At 55.9% G+C, this 23,270-nt stretch overlaps 1 protein-coding gene and 1 long non-coding RNA gene across 8 annotated transcripts; one reads left to right on the forward strand and one right to left on the reverse strand.

Annotated features, from left to right (window-relative positions):
- Positions 1-1,362: 1,362 nt before the first annotated feature.
- Positions 1,363-11,683, reverse strand: Rnh1 (ribonuclease/angiogenin inhibitor 1). Of its 7 annotated transcripts, none has more exons than XM_027953478.3 (11): positions 11,524-11,665; positions 9,323-9,431; positions 7,495-7,598; positions 5,377-5,547; positions 4,892-5,062; positions 4,217-4,387; positions 3,962-4,132; positions 3,684-3,854; positions 3,213-3,383; positions 1,715-1,885; positions 1,363-1,617 (listed from the first exon to the last, which is right to left on the reverse strand). In XM_027953478.3, exons 3-11 carry the CDS (start codon positions 7,578-7,580, stop codon positions 1,530-1,532), a joined length of 1,371 nt encoding a protein of 456 aa, XP_027809279.3. In that variant the 5' UTR covers positions 7,581-7,598; positions 9,323-9,431; positions 11,524-11,665; the 3' UTR covers positions 1,363-1,529. The 7 variants fall into 7 exon arrangements, with proteins under 7 accessions (XP_027809279.3, XP_071471979.1, XP_034491158.2 ...); XM_071615878.1 differs by lacking the exon at positions 11,524-11,665 and adding an exon at positions 11,284-11,471; XM_034635267.2 differs by lacking the exon at positions 11,524-11,665 and adding an exon at positions 10,990-11,103.
- A 79-nt stretch (positions 11,684-11,762) lies between these two features.
- LOC139706837 (uncharacterized) lies at positions 11,763-13,090 on the forward strand. The gene is made up of 2 exons (XR_011708447.1): positions 11,763-12,210; positions 12,603-13,090. It is a non-coding gene; the product is annotated as an uncharacterized lncRNA (long non-coding RNA).
- The last annotated feature ends 10,180 nt before the right edge of the window (positions 13,091-23,270 follow it).

Below are 23,270 nucleotides of genomic sequence, written 5' to 3' on the forward strand. Positions count from 1 at the left end.
TTTTCTTCCTTTCCCTTCTTCAGTACTAGGTTCCTGTCTCCCAAGTCGCTGGGATTACAGGCAGGCATCACTGCACCTGGCCTTTGTTCACACTTTAAAGGGGATTTTTTTTTTTTTTTTTTTTTGGTACTGGAGCTTGTACCTAGCGTCTTGCACATTATGAGGTGGATGCTCCTACCACTGAAGTATGTTGCAGCCCTTTTTAAAATTATCAAAGAGGCAGGTTCTTGGTAAGTTGCTGAGGCTGGCCTCAAATTTGCCATCCTCCTGCCTCAGCCTCCTGTTAACCAAATCATTCACAAACCATAGTGGAAATCCGCTGTACATGCAGTTGCCCAAAGAGCCTAGAAGTTTATCTTCCAGAAATGCAGATGTTCAGAAAGAACTCTTTGCTTTTATTTTGGCAACACACAATGCTTACACAGTCAATATTGTGGAAGTGTGTCTGCATGGAGTCAAAATTAGGGAAATACAGTCTGTACCTACATATTGAAGTGATGTGAACACAAACCACCACACCAAGTTGTGGACAATGCTGACCTTTGAAAACTAAAAATGGAGCACACGAAAAGGTGCATTGCAGGAATGGCTGTGGGTGCCAGGAGCTGGTCTGTGCAGCTAGCAGCCACACTTGAAGCCTTGTGTGAGGCGTTGTCCTGTTTGGCCTCTTGGAGACACATCCACTCCTATTTTTTGTATGGTGCTGCTCTTGTGAGTTGCACATTCTGATGGACACCAGCATGGGCGCTGCCTCAAGCTGCCCAAGCTGGAGAGTCCCCCCACACTCACACGGCCACAGACCAGGCAAAAGTGACGCTGGAGGCAGAGCTGCTCTGCTCTGCCACCTCTGGCCCTGCACACGCCTGTTTCCAGCCAGCGGCCATTTCTCGGCTTCCCCAGGTAACGCGACTTTAATTCACCGAGAAAGCTCCTAGGATTTCTTCAGCTGGGAGGGTGGATTTCTTTTGGTACCAGGAGTGTGCTACCACTGAGCTGCATCCCCAGGCCTTTTTGGGAAGAAGGTCTTGGTAAGTTGCCTAGGCTGGCCTCAAGGCCTGTACCACCGTGCTTGGCATCTTGAGGGACTTCTTTCTGTAACACTAGAGATCGAACCCAAGGTCTGACCCCTGCCAGGGCTGTGCTCTTCCACTGAGCACACCTAGCCCCCTGGGATCTCAACAGTGCCCATGCCAGATCCCCTCAATATGGGCAGGACTCAAGGGTGAGGTTCCTGGGCCTGGCCTGGCTACCTAGCCTGCGGGGTCCTTTGGCAGCCTGTGCCCTGCTCAGGGCACTGTGTGTGAACAGGGCATTCTCCGCAGCTGCGAGCCACACAGGACCCACAAGGAAGGACAAGGATCCTCCTGCCAACAAGTGCTTTAATAACTATGCAGGGTCTCAAGCTCTCTTGCTGAAGTACTGGGTTAGGGCATTTCTTCCCAGTCAAAGCCAGGACACCAGGAGTAAGAGCCCCAGGAGGGACTGAGGATGCGGTGTCCAGGTAGATTTCAGAAACCGCAAGCAGGAACTCAGGAGATGACCCTCAGGGACGGCTTGAGTTCCTCCAGGGTCCGCAGCTGCTCTTCCATCGCCTCAGTCCAGTAGATGTCATACAGGCTGCACGTGGCAGAAAGGAGGGAGTGAACCAGAGCACCCACCGCCCGGCCTTCCCCGCTGCTCCTGAGCCCCGGTCCCCCAGCACTTGGCCACTTACACCAGCTGTTCCAAGACACAGCCAGGCTGCCGGAGACTCTCCACCAGCCGCTGTATGCCGGGGTCCCCCACGCAGTTGTTGCTCAGGTCCAGCTCCCGCAGGCTGCGGTTGACCAGCAGAGCCGTGGCAAGGGTGTCACAGCCACTGTCGGTCACGTTGCACTCGCCCAGCCTGAGCAGGGGCACAGGCAGCGTTCAGGACAGGCATGTCCAGTGTGCCACGGCCCACAGACCAGGACTCTGGGTGGAGCTGTTCCCAAGTGCCAGCCTTGAGCAGATCCTGGGCAGATGCCCCAATCACGGATGGAGAGATGCACCTTGGCACCAGAGCACCACCAGAGCCCACTGGGTCAGAGGAGTCAGTACCAAGGCCAGGGGGCTGCACAGGAGAACTGGGACAAGGCGATGGGTGGACAGAGGCTTGTAGGTTCAAAGAAATGGGATGCAGTGGGACAGACCTAGCACCCACCCCAGAAACACGGATGCCCCAAGGGAGGGTGGTGAAGGCACAGCCCTGACAAACCTAATCAAATCAAGGAACCAGCCAGGCTCGCCTCCCCAGGCAGCAGATGGGACCCCACTTGCCAATAGCCAAGGCAGGCCCATGTCTCCCAGCACAAGACCAAGCTCCTCTCCACCTGGCTCCAGGATGGCATCCCCTGGGCAGGAGACTGAAGGACTGCTGTTCAGGCTGCCCATCCCACCCTCCATCCAGTGCCTCGTCCAGGATGACCAGCACCCAAGGAGAGCTGCCCACAGGAAGCACAAACAGAAAATCAGCAACAAACAGAAACCTAAAAGCAGAAACCCAAGTCTTTGTAGAGCCACATGCAGTGGCACATGCCCACAATCCCAGCCACTCTGGAGGCTGAGGCAGGACGATGGCATGTCCGAGGCCAGACTCCACAACTTAGCAAGTAATACAGAGGGCTGGGGTGTAGCTTAGTTTGTAGAGCACCAGGTCCGATCCCTCAGCTAGAAAAAGAGAAAACTCCCAAAATAAGAAAACTAGAAAGAAAATATTACAGGGAATGGGAACATCAGCCCGAGAGACCTAAGGGATGACTGCCAGGCACTCCAAAGAGAAGGAACTAGAGGAGAGAGATCACCAACATACAGCACCCCTCCAGGACCAAGGACATCCAACTCCAGAACAGACACTGATCTCTCAAAGCTTGCCGTGAAGAAAAGGCAGATCTGCAGGGAAAGTAGGACAGGTGCCTGCCTGAAAGCCAGAGTGACCAGAGCAGGGCACATGGGCTCCTCAGGCTGCTTCCACAGGACCCTTTCTTGGGGAGCTGCTGAAATGTGCCCAACCAAATGGAGGGAGCCAGGGGGCCCTGCAGAGGGTGGACAATGCTTCCAGCATTACGAGATGGCTGGGCTGGAGCCTAGGCAGCCATGGGACTCCATGAGCAGGCCCTCTGAGGGTCAGGATTAGGGGGGAACCAAGCCAGCCAGAGCTGCACCCACAGCCCGGTACACGCACTGGCACTCACCAGAGTACCCGCAGCACGGCACCCGGCTGGCTCAGGCCCTGGCAGAGCTCCTGCACACCTGCATCGCCCAGCTGGTTGCTGCTGATCTGCAGCTCCAGGAGGAACTTGTTCTGGGCCAGCACCGAGCGGAAGTAGGGGCAGCAGGCAGCTGTGAGGCCGCAGGTCTTGACCCTGTGGAAACGGAAGGGACAAGGCCTGGCTGGCTGGGGCTGGCCCAAGGCCACTCTCCAGAGCCCCTGCCCCTGGAATCCCTCCCAAGTGCACTCCATCAGAGATGTCCCCCCAAACACCACCCATTTTCTGGGCGGCTCACCCCCACTCTCCTGCCTGGTCCTCCCAGATGTGTATCCACACCTCGGTCCCAGCACTGTCCCATTCATGTCACCCCACTCCCTGGAGCCACAGGCCTCTCCCCACGCCTTGCTCAGCTCAGGCCCCTGCTGTCCCGGCCCAGGGCGCGTTCGTGCTCACCACAGCGACTCCAGTTGGCAGCCAGGCTCCAGCAGGCTCTCGCACAGCAGCCGGGCGCCCTCATCCCCCAGCTGGTTTTCAGCCAGGCTGAGCTCCTTGAGGCTCTGCTTGGCCTTGAGCACACGGCAGAGGTCCTTGCAGCCCTCGCCGGTGATGTCACACTCCCAGAGCCTATAGGGGCATCCATGCCGTGAAGGACGGATCTCACTCACCACATAGCTTATGGCCCCAGTGAGCGCCCCAACCGCCCCTCAGAGGGAGACGGGCAGCCTGCTCACCAGAGGGTCCTAAGCCTGCTGCTGGCACGCAGCAGCGCTGGGCACAGTTCTGCGATGCCCTCGTCACCCAGCTTGTTGCAGCCCAGGTCCAGCTCCTGCAGCGAAGCCTTGGAAGCCACAACAGCACTCAGAGCCTTGCAGTTGGCCGCTGTGACACCGCAGTTCTCCAACCTGGGGACAGGGTACATGCCTGAGGGGAGCCCTGGAGTCCGGCCCTACCCAGCCCAACCAGGCTGAGCTCAGCGCCTTGCATACTTGAGCATCTCCAGCTGGCAGGCAGAATCCTTCAGGCCTTGGCAGAGCGTCTGGATGCCAGCCTCCTGCAGGTCATTGTTGCTCACTGTGAGCTCCTTGAAGTCGGGCTTGGCCCTGAGCACCGTGGCCAGAGGTTCACAGCTGGCGGCCGTGAGGTTGCAGTACTCCAGCCTGTACACACGCAGGGTCTCAGTCCACCCTCCACAGAGCCACGGGCGGCCCAGGGGCAGTGTGTTAGCGAGGCACAAGGGTGCTGGTGTCTTGTCCCCCCATCCCCCCCCAGCCTTCCCCCTTGGCATCGGGCTGGGGTGCTGAGGACTTGTCTCTAGCTGCTGTTCGGGAACAGTGGGTGCCCACTGCCTCTAGCCTGTGTGCATACCACACTCCTTTGGGGAAAATCCTCATGACCAAGAGCCCCACTTCAAACTCAGGGATCTCCCAGGCTCCAGGAAGAACCATCCCTAATAGGCAGGGCTACCCGCTTGGCCACGGTCACACTTAAGAGTACCTCATCCCCAGACTTGGCAGGAATCTGCCAGCCCCTTTCAAAGAAGAGCCGACATCCGAGAAGAGGGGCACCGCCAGCCCCTGGAGCTCAAGTCCTGCCCTGAAGCCTCCTGAGGACACCACACAGGCGGGGCTCAGCAAGGACAGGCTGCCAGGGCACACACTCACTGCAGCTTCTCAAGATGGCACTGGGGGTCCAGGAGCCCTTCACAGAGCAGCCGCAGGCCTGCGTCCCCCAGAGGGTTGTCGTTGAGATGCAGTTCTCGCAGGGTGGACAGGGAGCGCAGCACGCCAGGCAGGACCCCACAGCCAGCCTCCGTCAGGCAGCAGTTCTGGAGGCTGGAACGCACCACTGTCAGCGGCCCCCGTGAGCCCGCAGCCCCTGCCTGCCAAGTCCCAGCAGCACCTTGAGGAAGGCAGGGCACAGAAGCGCTGCAGGGGCCCAATACAGGTGTGCCAGAGCCTCACGCAGGACCTGGGCCTGGCATGAGCCCAGGGCAACCTGTCCCAGCACCAGGCAGCCATCTCTCTTGTGTGCCTCTGGCTAGAGCTGGGAGTGCTTGCTGGGGCCTCTGGTGGCTCTGCATACCCCACCACCTGGATGCCCAGCCCAGGCCCCACCCTACGTGAGCTGGGCTGTGCCCTGGCCTCACCTCAGCTTCTGGATCTTGCAGATGGGGCTCTGCAGGCCCTGGAGAACCAGATGCACCCCGGCGTCACCCAACTCATTGGTGCGCAGGCTGAGCTCTGTCAGGGAAGGGTTGACCCGAAGTGCAGAGCTAATGTCCTGGCACCGCACCTCAGTGAGGCCACAGTCATCCAGCCTGTGAACGGGATCCCTGGGTCACATGGGGTGGAGCCAGCCTCAGGCCCAAAGACCCTCTCATGCCACAGGCTGAGAGCCATCAGTGGCCAAGAAGTCGAAAGGTAGTCAAGTTGAAGCCAGCCTCAGCAACAGCAAAGGCACTAGGCAACTCAGTGAGACCCTGTCTCCAAATAAATACAAAATAGGGCTGGGGATGTGGCTCAGGTCGAGTGCTCCCGAGTTCAATCCCCAGCACACAAAAAAAAAAGTCACGGCCAGGATGTTTAAACATGAAACAGTCAGGCATGGTGGCACACACTCGTCACCAGAGCCACTCAGAAGGCTAGGTGGGCAGAAGCAAGTTGGAGACTAACCTCAGCAACTTAGCAAGACCTTCTGAAGATAAAATGTAAAGGGGCAGGTAAGAATGTTCACTTAATGCCAGAACACCTCTGGGTTCGATGGAAGGAAGGAAATTAAAAAAGGGAACCCAAACTAGGAGTGGGCAGGTATGGCTGCACATGCCGGGACCCCAACAACTCGGAGGCTGAGGCAGACAGCAACCAGGCAGCTGAGTGAGATACTGTCTTCAGTAACAAGTAAAGAAGGGCCCAACACAGTTGCACATGCCTGTATCCCAGCCGCTCAGGAGGCAGGAGGATCTCTAGTTCAAAGCAGCCCCAGCAAAAGCAAGGCCCTAAGCAACTCAGTGAGACTCTGTCTCTAAATAAACTACAACATAGGCTGGGGATGTGGCTCAGTGGTCGAGTGCCCGAGTTCAATCCCCTGAACCAAAAAAATACAATAAAAATAAAAAGGGCTAGGGGTGCAGATCAATGATGGAGTACCACTGGGCCCACTCCCCAGTATGAAAAGGAAATAAAAATAGGAATGATCATAGATACTGGGCATGCTGTGCCCCCCACACCTTCTGCAGGGACCAACCCTGGAATCCCCCACGCAGAGCTGGCACGGGAGGCCAGAGGGACAGCAAGGCCAACTGAGGGGCTGAGCAAAGCCCATGGCATGGGCACGATGCCAAGACCACCCCAATTTCTTCCCCAAAATAACAGCTGGCAGATGTAAGGGCTGCAGCAAGGCAAGAGGGCCACCTGTGGACCCGAGAGAAGTGGGTCTGGGCAGAACTCTGCTCTGCGCAACCAAAGGTGGCACAATAAGCAGCAGGCCCACAGCTTTCCTAGGTCTTGCCAATGTGTGACCACCATGAGAAGCTGGTCCACCACGAGAAGCCCACAGACAAGCCAGAGGGTGCCTGCATGACTCTGGGGCTCACAAGGCAAGTCAGCAGCACAGAGGGAGGGTAGGGCCTGGGGGGGCCGGGGGGGGGGGCTCAGGAGACAAAGGCGTGTGGGATCCTGGGCAACCCAGAGGGAAAAGGACGCGGGTACAAAGCTGGTGCCTGGGCTTGTCCTTGGTGGGACATGCTGGGCAGTGTGACAGTCTCCATGAGATGAGGTCATCAGGGGAAGCAGGAAGAAGGCTTAACCATCTCTGATAGCGGCTACAAACGGACCAAGCGGGTGCTGTCTCAACTGTGAGCCTGAGGCACCTGGGAGAGCGAAGCTGAGGACAGAGCGTGGCAGGGGCAGCACAGCCACCAAGCCTCACTGCGCCTCGCCTGAGGATGGAGAGGGGCTTAGAGCCCAGGTTCCGGGCCGCCTAGTGCATCAGCCACTGCCCCCAACGCACACCACACCTGCCATCCACTAGAGCCTGTGAGGGTTCGTGTAGAAAAACTTTTTCTTCTTTTTCTTTCTTTGTGGCGCTGGGACAGAACCCACGTGCTAGGCCAGTGCTGTACCACGGAGCTGATGCCCAGGCTGGGAAACCACAGGACAGCATCTCATACCTCCCAGAACTATCAAGCACCTTCGCCTCCATGAATAGCAGCCTCCCAAGCACAGCGTGCCCAAGTGCATCGCCACCCCACCGCAGCTGCCCATACCTGACCACTTGGTACTGCTGGATCAGGGGGAGGAGCTCTGTCCACCTGGCATCACTCAGCTGCTCACAGTGGATGTCAAGACTCATGGTGGGCTGCAGTGTCGTCTGGGCAAAAGAAAGAAGAAAGAGAACCCCTCGCAGATTCCCCAGGCCCGGCAGACCAGAGATCCTGTGAGCAGGAAGAGTCCACCCAGAACCCTGAAGACGGACATTTCCAGAAGGGCTCCAGCCTCTCCGGCAGGTGCTTTCTCTGCCTTCTTCCCTCAAAATTCCCACCTGCTCATTCTCCAGGAGCAGATGTGTATCTATTGGCAAAGGTCACCCCAAGCAGCAGAGCTTGGGGACGCGGCTGTGGGACCCAGATGTCAGTTTCACCTCTCAGCCTACAGCCACAGCAAGTGTGGGCTGGGAAGCCCCTGCCTCTTATTCACCTGAGCAAGGATGGTGGGGGGGGGGTGGAAACCCCAGAAGGGGGCTCAGCTGGCTTCCTGTCCTCTCAGAACAGGCAGGGTTGGCAGTGCCACAGTGCACTGCCAAGCTGTCCACAAAGCCAGAGCCCTCCAAGATGCAGGGTCCAGGATGGAAGCTGCCCAAACACAGCAGTGGGTGAAGCCTCCCCCAGCAGCCCTAGGACAACAGCTTCCATGACTCCAGGACAGGCCAGGGCACCTCCTCTGCCCCTCCCAGGCCCTGCCCAGGCTGGAACAGAGGCAGGTCACAGCCTGAAAAAACAAGGTATCACTGACTGAAGGGGGTTCCTGAAGCCGAGAGGACATGGCACCTACAGCACCCATACGTCTGGGGAAGAAGGGGAAGAGGAAGTCACCCTGTGGAGCACACATTCCCTGAGCTCTGCCAAGCAGGCCAGCTGGAGCAGCAGGGACAGCAGAGGGTTCCTGGAAGAAGCGACTCATGCCGGGCTTCCAGTGCAGGGAAGGGTGGGGCAAGGGCTTCTCTTGAGGAGGATGACGTGGTCTGTAGAGGTTCCTGAGTGTCTTCCCCTCTGCCGCCAGTGTCTGGCACAACTGGCCTTGTCCTGCCCCTTCCCTGGGGCTGGATCAGGCGGGAGCAGGGAGGAGCACCTTGGAGCCAACTTGGGGGGTGGCCCTTATGGGTCGTGGCACACAGGCCTGCAACAGGGGAAACTGAAGCAAGGGCAGGGGACACCTTGGTCACACAGCATCTCAATGAGGAGCCCTGACTGAACCCCGTTTGCTGCTCAGAGCACGTCAGCAAAACCGGTCCCGCCTGGGTCCCCTAGGAAGCCCAGGGTATGTCACCAAACCTCCTGGTAGAGTACTACCATTCAAAGGTCCTGGGTTCCATCCTCAGCATGGGAAAGGCCTGGGATGCAAACACAGACCCAATCTAAGTCTCTTGGAGGAAAACAGCTTAATAATTTTGTAACATACTCCCAAACTCTTGCCAGTTACAACAATTCTGACTGGCCTGGGGAGAGCCACAAGGGTACACTGGCTTGGCTTTTACTTTTTGGGGGGTACTGGATCTTGAACCCAGGGGCCCTTTACCACTCACGTACATTCCCAGTTCTTTTTATTTTAAGAGAGCATCTTGCTAAATTGCTGAGGATCTCAGCCTCCTGAGTTGCTGGGATTACAGGCATGTACCACAGTGCCCAGCGAGGTACAGGTTTTTAAACATGCAAAACACTGGTGATGTTTGAAAACACTCATGTGGGCATGAACAGCTTAGGGAAGTGAACTGCTAGGGAAGCAGGCCATCTCCTCAGATGCCTGCTCTCCTGCAGAGACGGCTGCACACTTGTTAGAAGGCACAGGCATTCATCCACCCAACTCTTCCCTGAGTACCGGCAGTGTGGAGGGCACTGTTCCAGGTCTCGTTGTCCTCAAGGAGTTCAATAAGGCAATCTGGTACCACGAAAAGGCCAGGGAAGGCTTCCAGGCCAGCCCAGGCAGTCTGAAAGAAGGAGCGAGCTGACAAGGGAGCTGATGGAGAAGCGGTGGACTGGAGTTCTGTCTCAGTCATTAGGCTCCATGCTCACTGCGGATCTCAACTAACGTCATGTTCCAGGGTAGCTCAGAGTCCCAGGAATCAGGAGCCAGGAACTAACCAGAGGACTGAGAGGGCCAGTTCTTTTGGGGTTATAAGGTGAAAAGCTACAACTGGGGGAAATTTTTTGGCCAGGCCAGCCAACACGTGTTGCTATAGTTCTCTGGGTGTCCACAGACAAGGCCCACCAACTGGGTTCCCGCAAAGCAGGAGGCTGGGCAGAGAGCACACACACCCTTCCAGGATCCCCTCAGAGAGCAGGCCCGCGGTGTGTCCAGCACCTGCCAGGTGCTCAGGGCCATCAGTGAAGACAGGGAGCACCTCTCCCCCTCGATGCAGGAAAACAAGGTACTGCTGGCTTCTAGCAGAGGCTTCTGTAGCCTGAGAGTGAAGGGCTCAGTGAGCCTCTGGGCGTACTGTGTCCAACCAACTTCCGTTTTTTTTGTGTGTGGGGGACAGGACTGGGGACTGAACCACTAGCCACATGAAGCCCTTTTTATTTTGAGAGAGGCTCTTGCTAAACTGTCCAGGCTGGCCTTGAATTTGTGATCCTCCTGCCTCAGTATCCAGAGATGCTGGGGTTAAAGAGGTGCAGCAATTTTAAGGCTGATGTTGAGAGGGGGATATTGCCCTAATTTATCTGAGAGGGCCCAGAGTGATCACAAGGGCACACAAACTGGAGGGAGGCAGATTCTTAAGACACTGATTAAGGCCAACAAACTGATTCTCCTTTGAAGCTTACACAAGGAATCAGAACATCTCCCCCCGCATACACACACACCTAGATTTTAAGCCCCTAGTACATTTTGAACTACTCAGAAGTGGTGGCCACACACCTGTAATCCCAGGGGCTCGGGAGGCTGAGGCAGGAGGACAGTTAATTCAAAGCCAGCCTCAGCAACTCAAGGATATCCTGTCTCTAAATAAAATACAAAAACGGGCTGGGGGTTGTGGCTCAGTGGTAAGCACCCCTGGGCTCCATCCTGGGTACAAAAAAAAAAAAAAAAGTGAAAAACGTGTATACTGCCCAGCATCGTGATGTATGCCTATAATCCCAGCGACTTGGGAGGCTGAGGTAGGAGGATCACAAGTTCGAGGCCAGCCTCAGCAACTGTCTCAAAATAAAAAATAAAAAGGGTTGGGGATGTAGCTCAGATGTAAGCGCTCCTGGGTTAAATTTACAGCACCAAAAAATAAAAAGTACGTATGCGATGTTACTTCCAATGGCCGCATTACGTGCAATTAGTCTGTATTCAACTGATTCAACCGAACCGTACAGGTGGTCAAGCTGTCTTGAGATTCCCAGGCTCTCTTCTACCCTAGCAAGGGGCCTCCTGAAATGCTGCCAAACCCCACAGCTGTCGCGGCCCAGGCGCGGACACCTGGCTGGTACGAAGTGCCCGGAGCCTCGGCTTCTTTCAGGCAACAGCCCTCCCCGCGGCCCCCAGAGGGCGCTCTCGGTTACCTGCCTCTGCTCCGCACCGGAGCGGCCCCCCGAGTCCCCACCGTGCGAGGCGGCGCCACCCGAGCCCCGTCACGACCCTGCAGTTCTCGGAGAGCCGAGAAACCAGAAATGCCGCTTCTTTCGAGAGAATAAGATCAGGGGTCGCTTAACTGAGGGACACAGACAGGCTGCGCCAGGCCTGCGGGCGTAGCTGGCAGACACCAACCGTCACGAGGTCCCCACCCGCGAAGAGGCGGACCACGCAGGCGCGCCCGCCAGCCCCCCCGGGCTCCCAGCGTGCCCCGCGGTACGCACCGGCGCGACGAGGTCCTGGGGCGCGCCGGAAACCGCCGGAAATCGCCGGAAACCGCCTCGCCCGGCCCCTCCTCCCCGCCGCTCCGCCCGGGGAGTGCGAGTCGCGCCGGGTCGCTAGGACCGCAGGGGCGCCCGGCGCGCATCCACAGGACGCCCGGCTGAGGCCGGCGCGGGGAAGGGCCGCCTGAGCTAGCCGGGCGTCACACTGGCCACGGGGTGACGCAGCGCGTGGGGACTGACCTGGAGACGACCGCGGGCTGCCGGGGCTGAGAGCGACAGTGCCCACTTTGACTGGAGCAGGCGGAACGGCCGACTGGGGCGAGGTCTCCCGAGGACCGCGCAGCCGGCTGGCGGGGCGGAGCCGAGCCTCGGGGGCAGGGCCGAGCCGCTCAGGGCGGCGGCCGGCCTCGCGGTAGAAGGGGGCCAAGCCTAGGGGGCGGGGCCACGGCTGGGGGCGGGGCCACGGCTGGGGAGGCGGGGCCTCGGCGCCCCGCCCGGCTCCCGGCGGCCGGCGGCTCGCGTTCCGCGTAGCTGCCGGGCGCGGCACCGAAGGAAGTGCTGAGGAGGCCCGGGGGGAGTGGAGCCGAGGGAGAGGTGGCCGGCGCTGTTTGGCTGTGTCGTGTTGGGGATTTCCGCATTCACCGTGGACCCCGGACGGACGCCGCAGGCGCGACGGCTGGGCCCGCCTCCACCGGAATTAGTTTCCGGAAAACTGCCCGAAGGTCCTGGTTCCCCGGCTCGGTGGCGTGGTGGCGCTGCCTGTAGTCACGTCGGCTGGGGGAGGGCCACCTCCGCCACGCAGCGAGATCCCGCCCGTCCCAGAAAAAAGTCAGGGCTGGGGCCGGGCGCGGTGGCCACGCCTGGAATCCCAGCAGCTTGGGAGGCTGAGACCGGAGGATCGCACGTTCCAAGCCAGCCTCAGCAATGGTGGGCACTAAGCGACTGAGTGAGGCCCTGTTTCTAAATAAAATGCAAAAATAGGGCTGGGGTTGTGGCTCAGTGGTCCAGTGCTCCTGAGTTCAATCCCTGGTACCAAAAAAAAAAAAAAAGTTAGGACTTGGGATGAAGCTCTGCGGTAGAGCACCCCGGGATTCAATCCTCAGTCCCTAAAGTTAGTGAATACAGCCCTAGGTTATGTCAGAGTCTCGGGTTTGTTGGAATTCTCATAATGTGAAGAAGCCATTTCAAATATCGCCCAGAAGCTGTCTAGCTTCTTTTGGTGACACCCATGGGGACAGGAAGGACCTGCTGAGAAGTCCAGCAGTGGGGAGAGTCGGGGCCACTTGGGTTCCTCACACAAGTTTGTTCTTCAATCTTAGCTGACCCATTCATCCATGTGGAGTTTGGAAGACAGAAGCAGTCCCACCTCCCCTTCTTCATCCCCCAGAGGGAACCACTCTTGCCCCTTCTGGTGGGTCCTGGCTGAGCCAAGCATACTTAGTCTTCCTGATCCAGCCTTAGACAGCGGAGCAGTTTTAAGTCCTCATCCCTTCCTCTTCCCATCTAGCCCCTCTCTCATGCCCGCTGTTGGGACCTTTTACCTCCCTTGGAACCGCGGCCATTATTGGGTGTTGGCTGAGGCAGCCTCATGGGTTAGCATTTCTGTCTACGTGACCTGGCTGGATTGGCGCACTCGGGCTTTTGACCTTAGTCCCACCTAATGGTTTAATCTGAAATCTGCCTAGGCCCCTTAGTGACAGTGACCGTAACTGCTCCTTATCGGTTTTCGCTACTGTCTCTTCTTACTCCTTCTATCACTATATAACCTTGTCCCTGACACAATAAAGTTGAGATTGTTGCACCTTCATGGTTGACTCATCTCCCGACTCAGTGTGATTGTGGGCCAGGTTGGGTGGCAGGCCGCGTCGCAATACTTACCCTCTCGCTCAGCCCAGGAGACACTAGCTGGTCTAATGCGCTTCACTACCTCTGTCCGAGGGCGGTTCCGACAGCTGGTGCCTCGGAGATGACAGGCTGCTGGTCTCCCGCGTACCCCCAGCCCCTCAAGATACATGTTTCTTGAAATAGAGAGCTTTGGGATGGTTTTGCTATGGCATCCCTTCGTGTTATTGGAAGGGGACAAATAGATGAGGACGGTGGACACACAAAGTTAAGAGAATAATTCTATAAAATTAGTCCATATACTGAACCCCACGTGCTTTCTTTGCCAAAAAGCAATGTCCTGCAGCCAGCCTGTCCTGAGTAGACAGGATATGTCACATTCCTTAGCAAGCTAAGGCAGGGACAAAGGTCGGGCAGTCTACGTAGATGATGAATGAGGGGGGACAGAGAGGATGAGACTGGTTATCACACTGCTAACCTCTCAATTGCTCCTGGCTATTAACTCCATCCTCCCAGTTCCCAGGCACAGAGTCAGAGAAGAAAGAGAAGGCAATGACTAAAAGGGGTTCTGGGGTCTATAAAAAAGCAAGACCCACCCCCTCCTGTGGACTCCCAGCTCTGGGGCCCTTCTTTTCACAGAAGTCTGTCTCCATCACTTTCTTAAATAAACCATACTTGCTAGCTTGCCTTGTGTTCCTCAGGTGTTTATCTTCAACACCAAGAACAAGGACCTGTTCCTTAGCTCCAGGACCAGTATTATACAGTGTCTGCCTAGGGGAGCTCTTGGTAACAGGGAATAGAGTTAGGGCTAAGGGCAGAAACCCCCATAAGTGTTCATGAGACACCGAAGGAGGTGAGGCTCCAGGCAGAGTGGGCCAGAGGCTGCTGAGTGTGGGGGTCCTTTTCCTGTCCTACTTTTGTCATTGCTTCTTTTAAAATACCTGTGAGTCGAAGGGAAGGTGCATACAGCAGGGTGCACAAAGCTGGGGATTTTGCAGGTGGGAGTGGAGCTACAGTTCCCAGTGGCCTGCTGGGCTGGGCTAGGAGACAGGGAATGCCCCAGGGAAAAAGGAATTTTGACAGACTGAAAATCTCCACTGACATTGCAACAGCTTGTGGAGCTGGAAAAACTGTGCTGTCAAGGTTTTGTTTGCTTTTTAATCTATGGCATCAACTAAGCCAGAGGAAAGTGAGGAGAGGTTCTGTTGTGAGGTCTAGTAATGAGCAGTGGAATGCAAGCCAGTAACGTGGCAGAGTCACAGGATTCTTTAAATTAGTTTTAAGGCAAATGAGAGATCAAATAACTTGTAGAAAAATAACACATGTACTAACCCTGAGAATAAGCAAGTGGAAATAAAGGGAGTCAATTAAGAAATATGCCATGGAAAAAAGATAAGTAAAGCTAATTCCTGGCAGGGTCTACCGAGGTCATTGTACAGTTAGGACTTATGGCCTCAGGTTGGTTGGTTGGTTGGTTGGGTTTGGTACCAGGGATTGAACCAAGGGGCGTTTACCACTGAGCCACTTCCAGCCCTTTTTATTTTTTGAGATAGTGTCTCACTAAGTTCCTTGGGACGTCACTAAATTGCTGAGGCTGGCCTCAACTTGTGATCCTTCTGCCTCAGTCTTCCGAGTCTCTGGTATTACAGGTGTATGCCACCACAACCAGCAGCTATAGAAATTTCTTTTGTAGTGCAGGTGCATGAAGTGTGCCCAGACATTGACCCCAGAGCCCAGATTAACACAAGATTGACTTGTAGATGAAACCCCCTGAATAGAATGGCTGCCATGACAGTTCCAGACAAAATAAGGTCAGAAACTCCCCACCTGAAGGAGCAGATAAGCATCTGCTTGGTAAAGACGACTCCAGTTCTCCTGGCCAAGGTGGAACAGCATCAGTCTGGAAGCCGCACTTCTCCTTGGTTGTCCTCTGATCGGTCCCTCCCCGCCCCCAGGGTGCTCTGCTTGAGCCTTGCTGCTCTGCACTTAGGCAGAGTCCTCCTGCTTGGCTTCTCCCATGGGAACCCAAGAACTGGGGCTGGGAGCTTCAGTTCCATGCTCCCGTGTTACATGGTGGCCTGAACCTCCTCGCACTCTGTCCCAGTGCAGCAAAACCCAGGCCAGTGACACCAAGCTCACTTTCAAGAAGGTTGGGCGTGGGCTGGGGTTGCGGCTCAGCGGTAGAGTGCATGACTAGCAGGCACAGGCCGCGGGTTCCGTCTTCAGCACCACATAAAAATAAATAAAATAAACGTGTTATTTTTCTACAACTACTTCTAAAAAAATGTTTAAAAAGAAGGCTGGAAGTAGTTTCCTTTAACATTTTCATTCTATTTACAAGTATTACAAATTCAAACTAGAACAATTGAAAATACGGGAAAGCAAGACAGTAATATCAAAACAAGCTGTGATTCTACACCCTATGGGGAACCTCACTGGCATCTTGCTGTTGCCAACATTCTTTCCAGACCAGGGCTGTCCAGTAGAAATGCAGTGTGGGCCGATATGTGATGTGATAGTGTCCAAAAAGAAAAATGTTTGTATGATGAATTTTTTAAAAGAAACAAATGAAATTAATTTCAATGGTATATTTTAAGCCAGTATGTCCAAAATATTATTTGAACATACAATCAGCATTTCTTGGATTATTAACAAGAAATGTCTATTTTTATTCTAAGTCCTCATGGGTGTTCAGACCAGCTGTTTCCAGCGCTCAAAGTCACACGGCTGCCTTGTGGGAACCTGCAGCTGTGGGCTTTTCCTGGCATGTGTGTACACATTGGAAATCATTATTTTAACTTAGTGAATCTCTTCTCATGATTTGGGGGAAATATGCATTCGTGAGCAGAGATGAAGGTAGGCTCCAGGAGTGAAACTGAACAGGCCTTTGCTGCAGGGATGAGAGAGCCTGGACCAGGATGGCCTGGGGCAGGCCTCTCTGGCGCCCTCTGCTGGACACGGGCCGCACGCGAAGGGGACGCTTTCAGAACCGGAGGAGAGCGGTCCTGGGCACGGAGGGGCGGTCCCTCCCTGCGCATCTCCAGGACAGATAATGCATCCCTCTCACTGAAACTCTTTTATAGCATTTTGCCACAGAAGAATGATACACTCTAGAAGAAATGTCAGAAAACACTAGTACAAGAAAGTAAGACGCCACCCTAACCCTATTACATGTAGTTCCCGTTCCTGAGATTTTGGTATATGGGCAGATGCACGTGAGTTTCATTACTGAACATTCAAACATACAAGAATTTTTAAAAAAATAAATAAATAACCAGCGCCATGACTAATCCCCTACCTTAAAAGCATGTCCAAAGCCCTCGCAGGCCCTCTCCCCCACCGGGTAGTCCTCCCTCAGAGGTGGGCACTGACCTGTATTAATGGCCCTCACTCTTATACATCCTGTAAGACTCTATTGTGTATATGAGCATTCCCAAATAAGGCAGACCAGTCCCCCAGTGGCCATTCTACCACTGACCCTCACCCCCAGCCCTTTCCAGTTTTTGAGACAGGGTCTCACAATTTGCTGAGGCTGGCCTGGAACGAACGATCTTCCGGCTTCAGCCTCTGGGATCACAGGCCTGGTCACCACACAGGCCGCACAGTTTATAAGTGGTGAACTGTGTGTGTCCTCCTGCTGGTTGTTTCTTCTGGTCAACAAAGTTCGGGGCAAGATTTGTCCAAATGGATAAAATGTTATCTATTCATTTTAACAGAGTACTCGATCGTGTGAATAGCCAACACTGATTTATGCTCCCCGTGTGTCTGATTTTTTTTTTTCTACTTACTGCCAATAGCACTGCTGCAGATACACTGTTTCTCTGCACCTGGTCAGAAGGGAAAGGCCTTGCTGGGTCATGGCATGAGCACTTTCATCCAATCACTTCCAAATGGTGTGAGGATTTGCCCTCCCAACAGCAGGTCATGAGAGTCGCCATTGCTACAGCTCTCTGCCTTAGTCCTAGGAACATAGTAATGTCTCATTGTGGTACAAGTTGGCATTTTGCCCAGTGCTAGTGAGCAGTCTATTTTCACACGTGGGTTAACCATATTTTTTTGAGGTGCCTGTTCATATTCTTTGATCATTTTCATTGGCTTCTTTAGGAAATCCCTCCTTACTGGTTTTTTAAATGTGATTTGTAGTCTGGATTTTAACTCACGTAGACTTGAGGTTTTTTGTTTTGTTGTTATTGAACTATTGAGATTGAACAGGGGTGCTCTACCACTAAGCCTCACCTCTAGCCCTTTTTATTTTTTGGTACCAGGGATTAAATATAGGGGCCCTTAACCACTGAGCTATATCCCAAGCCCATCTGGTGTTTTATTAGAGACAAAGTCTCACTGAGTTGCTTAGAGCCTTGCTAAATTACTGAGGCTGGGTTTGAACCCACAATCCTTCTGCCTCAGCCTCCTGAGCCACTAGGATTACAGGCATGCACCACGGCACCTGGACCTTTTTATTTTTTATTTTAAGACAGAATCTCAGGCTGGGGTTGTGGCTTAGTGGTAGAGCACTTGCCTAGCACATGTGAGGCAAGGGTTCAATCCTCAGCACCACATAAAACAAAGGTATTGTGTGCATCTACAACTAAAAAAAAAAATTAAATTGAACAGCAAAAAGACAGGACCTTTCTCTCTCTCTCAGTTGCCCAGGCTGGCCTCTAACTTGCAAGCCTTGGCCTCCCAAGTCACTAGAAGTACAAGTGGGTGCCACCTCACCTGCTGATTGGCATTTGTCGACCCTTCACCTGGCACAGTGGAATACACACTCTTTTAGTGCATGAAACATTCACCAGGAGAGACCACATCTCAGGTCATAAGTCTAACCTTGACAGATGGGAAGGAAATATTAAGTACATCATATGACATAATAATATTAAGCCAGAAATCACTAACAGAAAAATAACATAAATTTCCCTAAACGTAGCCAGGTGCAGTGGCCCACGCCTGTAATCCCAGCCACTCAGAAGACTGAGGCAGGCAGCAGGAGAATCACAAGTTTGGGAGAAACTTAAGGAGATGCCCCTGTCTCAAAAAAAAAGAAAAAGGTCTGGGGATGCAGCTCAATAATAGAGGGCTTCTGGGTTCAATCCCTAGTGACCCGCTCCCCCCCAAAACTCCCTAAGCATTTGGAAGTTAACAAGCTCATCTTTAGTTGGCCCGTGAGTCAGAGGGGGAGAGTGACAGGGAATCAGAGACACCATGCACCTGCAGGGCCCAGTGGCATGTCTCTAACGGGGCTGCTCAAGAGGCTGAGGAAGGAGGAATACAAGTTAGAGGCCAACCTTAGCAATTTAGGGAAACCCCATCTCAAAATAAAATCTTATTTTTTTATTTTTATTTTTTTAAAAAGAGAATTTTTTAATATTTATTTTTTTAGTTTTCAGTGGACACAACATCTTTTTTTATTTTTATGTGGTGCTGAGGATTGAACCCAGCGCCCCACGCATGCCAGGCGAGCGCTTGAGCCACATCCCCAGCCCCTCAAAATAAAAATTTAAAGTAAAATTTTAAAATCCCAAGTACAAAAAAAAAAAGTAACAACAAAACCCAGAGCAAAGCCAGGAGCTGTGAGACAGTGAGATCCAGGTGAGGTCCCTGGTGAGCACAGGCCACAGTCTGGGTGAGCACTGCCACTTCCTGTGGCCTAGCACTGATCACTCCCGCAGGTCACAGCCCAGCCCTCAGTTCCTGCCACCCCTCACTGGGGAAGGAGCCAAGCCAGGGCTGGGGCCACCTGGGCTCGGTGGGGATGCCTCCTGGCTGCTGAAGGGAGGACAGAGGCTGTGTCCACTGTACTTGGGGAGACGAGGCTCAGTTCTGGGTGGACCCAACCTCTCCTGAGGATCCAAGGGCTGTGATCTTCCAAGGCCTCATGTTCCAGTTAAGGCTGGCCTCTAACTTGTATTCCTCAGGAAATATCGTTCTCTCCATAGCTACCTCCCCGAGTCTACCAGGAACCTGTCACAGGTGTGGTCAGATAGGGTCCCTCTGGCTGGACACCTAGCATGTGAAGGCTGAGAATCAGGGGGAATGCCACACACAGCCCTGCACCCTCCTCAGGTTAGGACCCCAGTGTGTCTGCGCCTTTAACGGGGTGGGGGGCATGCTTCAGTGGGATGGGCCTGAGGGACGCTCCTGCCTGAGCTCAGTCCATCTAGGGCGGAAGGCCATCCGGCAGTTTCTTGGAACACCAAACATGTGCCTACCACGTGATGGGAAGGACGAGTCATTGGTTCAAGTCCATGAACGTCCATCCCAGAGACTGAAACCTCATGTGTGCAAACCAAAGAACCTCAACCCATCCACCTGCACACCTGAAAAGGCTGCGCTATACCCCCAGATGTGGAAGAAGCCCAAGGGTCCTGAGGAGCTGGGCACTTACTTTCACCACCTGGCCCTGACTGGGCTTCACCGTCAGGCTCTGCCGAAGGCCATCTGAGCTCAGACAGCACCTCCCTGCTCCAAGGTGGCAGCCAGGGCGACCCCGCAGTACCGCCTGGCACCCGGAGGCCACACTGCATGATCACAGCTGCTGCTGTACTGCTGGGTGCCACTGCTTCTTTAATGGTCAGCATTCGTGACCAACCAGGACAACCCAGCTAGGACTCCAGCTCACTGCTGCTACAGAAGACTAGCAGGAGCCAGCTGCAATCTAGGGCCGGGATAAAGAAGGGCAGAGGTCTCAGCCCCTGGTCTCACCAGGACCTGACAGCTCCCTGCGGGGGCGGCTCCAGAGCCCCACAGCTTGGTCTGCTGCAGGACGCTTGCCATCCAGGAGTGTTCAGGCTGCTGAGGTGCCTGACAGCTGTCCTAAGGCAAGTCTGGGTCCCAGAGGTGCATGTCTGTACTCAGAAGCTTACAGGGAAAGACGTGTCCATGTGTCAAGACCCTGGAGAACAGCAGGAGACTGGGGGGCAGCTCCCAGGCCGGCTGCTCCCCCTGCATGTTCAGGGAATCCCTTCTAGCAAGGTCTCAGGCAGCCCGTAGGCCATCCAGGACCCTGGCCAGTCCATCCGTAGGTCCATCCAGGACCCCAGTCCCAGATCCTGTGGAAGAAACCCGAGTGTCCTGGGACCACAGCCTGGAACCACAGCCTCCTCACCTCTGGGACCCTGCCAGTCCCAGAAGCCTGGACGTGAGCTGTCTTTCCAGGAGCTCCTTAAGCACCCAGAGGCCCACTGGCCACAGGGCCCTGGAAGTGCCAGAGAAGGGAGCCGAGGCTGCACTCGCAGTCCCCAGGGTTTCTGGCCCTTCTCCAGAGGGCCTCAGCCCCCTTAGGCAACTTCCTGGAAGGTGACTGGCTGCTGCAAGTGGGAGTCATTGCCTGGGCATAAGCCAGGTGGCCACTGCCTACAGATGGTCCTTGATGAAGAAGATGCCTTTGGGCACCGGTCCAGCCGTGGACCAGTGAGTAGCATGCCTTGCATGGTGAGTGGACAGCTGCCCACAGGGCCTCGCACAAGAGGCCAGGTGTCGTCACAGTGGCTGACATAGTGGCTGGTGAAGCCACAGTCCCTTCCCTCCAGACTCACTCTGCACCTCAGGACTGTCCCTTGCAGGGGGCTCCACAGGATCCCAGGGCTGGCCGAAGACCCCCACGCCTCAGACACCTATGTCCACATCAGGAGGGGCCCTTGGGCTCATCCTCAGGGGCAGTCCTCACCTCCTGCTGGTTCTTCTGCCCGGCTGCCCTTCCCACCTGCTGTCAGCCCAGATGACAGCATGGCCTCAGGAATCACTCTTTACCTGACCCTGAGCCCAGGAAGCCACTGTGTACCCCATCACCATACTGACCCCCCACTAGCCACACAGGTCCCAAATGAGCTCCTCAAAGTCCTCCCATGGCCCTTGCCTAGAAGACAGCCCTGCCCTTCTGGAACCTGGCCCAGGACACAGCTGGGCAGTGAGTCCAGCCAGGGCCTGGCTGGGTACCCCTCATCTCCCCAAAAGCTAAGGGTGCCCAGTGGGTGCCAGGTGGGGCAGGGGAAGCCCTGGGCACAGCTGCCTGGCCACCCTCCAGCAGCACGCTCCAGCCCTGGGAGCAGGCTGCGTGTTGGGGTCTGGGGGCTTCCGCCCCTGCTGAGGCGTCATCAGCACAGGGAAGGAGAGGGCTCCTAAGGCTGAAGCAGCACCTGAGTGGACAGGCCCCTCACCTCCTCATGGCCCTGGGCCCCGTGGGGCGGGGGAGAGGGAGGCCAGGCCTCCCTGGGGCCCATGAGGAGCCAGTCCCAGCCAGGGCCTCTCCTGGGGCATCAGTCCGTGGGGACACAGGAGTTGGGTTTCCCTCTCCCACACCTGGAAGGGACTGAGGCCTGGGGACCAGGGCCCTGACCCTCTGGGGAGGCGTCTACAGATGGACCCAAATGGGGAGTTCTCAGGCCAACCCAGGGGGGCTGCCAGGACAAGGAGGGATGCCCACTGTCAAGGGGTCCTTCCGTGCTTCAGCAACTGGTCAGGATGGGCAGGGACCCAGGCTGGGGACCCTACCCCGGGAGCCGCGGGGGTCTGTGCTGGGCAGACGGGCCAGGCCTGGGAGAGCCAGGGAAGCCCAGCCCCGTGAGCTGCTGCTTCAGGGAGTCACGTCACCACTGAGAGGGGTCCACCCATGAGGGGTTGCTGTAGGAGACCCTAAAGGCTGAGCTCTGGGGCTGCACTCAGACCACTGGCCCCAGCCTGGACAGGCAGTCCTCCAATGCCTGCTATCCCTGTGACCCTCAGGCCACCCTGAGATTCTAGGACACTGGCTTGCTGAAGAGCCAGGGTGAGGCCACAGCCAGGCATGTGGCCCTGGAGGTGCAGATGAGTCAGCCTGCAGGACGACAGGACCCCAGGGGGCATTCAGGACAGACCCTAGCCAGCCTGAGGGCAGCAGTCACAGCAACCCCATGGCCTACCACTCCAGCCCTGATGAGCCAGTCATGGAAGGAGGGCCAGGCCAGATGAGGTGGGCTGGGAAGGCCACTGGGGATTGTCCCAAATACTGACCCCACTTCACACGCCACATAGGAAAAAGGCCCATATGAGAGTGCTTCCTTGGCCAGGGCTCCTGTCCCTGGCCTGTACACAACTGGACCCCAGGGATGAACGTGGCAGGACCCACCAGCCACCCAATAGGAGGGGCCTGGGTCATGAACAGGTTATGGGCACTGACCCCTCCCAGAGACCCTCCAGCCCAATGTCCATCCCTACACCTTAAAGGCCTCCTGAAGCCACCCCTGGACAGCCTGCAAAGCTTCTGCAGGACACAGCAGTGTGGGACTGGACCCGGTGCTCAGCAGCACAGCTAGGAAGAACAAAGGAGACTATGACCTGCCCCCCTGGGGGGCTCCTGCCCCAGGTTCCCTGCCAGATGTGGAGTGCCAGGTCCATGCCCTGGCCCTGGCCCACTCCTCCTCTGCTCCAGGAAGTCTGCAGAAATCAGCTGGACTGGGCCTTGTGGCAGGGCCTGACCTTGGGGGCAGGAGAGGTGTCATCTCACCCTCAGAGGCCTGATAGGCACAGGAGCCACGGACCCCCAGGGAGCAGCACTGGCCCCACCTGCTCCAAAGCACCCTCTCAGGGGGTCAGCCAGCCCAGCACATGGACACCATCCCAAGCTCAGACAAGATGTGGGCAGGGGGCAGAGACAGCGTCCCCAGGCCCAGAGGCAGAGCCAGAGCTCAGACAGACAGACTCTTGGCATGGAGTAGATGGCCCTGTAGGGCAGAGGGGCTCAGAGCCCACGGTGCTCACCTTCGTGGGGCGAGACCCCATGTTAGGAGGCAGGTGGTCAGGGCAATCCTGAAGAGTTCTGAATCAGGGCAGAAGCCCAGCCAATAGTTCTGTGGTGAAGGTGGGAAGCAGGGAGCCCTGCACCAACCCGAATCCCGCGGCAAGCCCAGAGCAGCGTGAGCCACCCAACAGTCCCAGGTCCTGAGTGCTCCCACCTCCGTACTCAGATATCCTGTGTCTGACCAGCACAGGTACCCCGGGACCACAGGACTCCAGGACCCAGGTCCCTAGGGCCTGGCCCTGCAAGGGTCAGAGCAGCTCAGTGGAGAAGCAGATCTGGGTCTGGAGTCAGTGTCCCTGACTCCAGGGCAACCAGGCCCCTGCTGTCATCCTTAGCATCAAGATCCTCCCCAGCTACCAGCTCAATGCCA

The sequence above is a fragment of the Marmota flaviventris genome, chromosome 9 (genome assembly GCF_047511675.1).
Source record: "Marmota flaviventris isolate mMarFla1 chromosome 9, mMarFla1.hap1, whole genome shotgun sequence".
Lineage (NCBI taxonomy): Eukaryota > Metazoa > Chordata > Mammalia > Rodentia > Sciuridae > Marmota > Marmota flaviventris.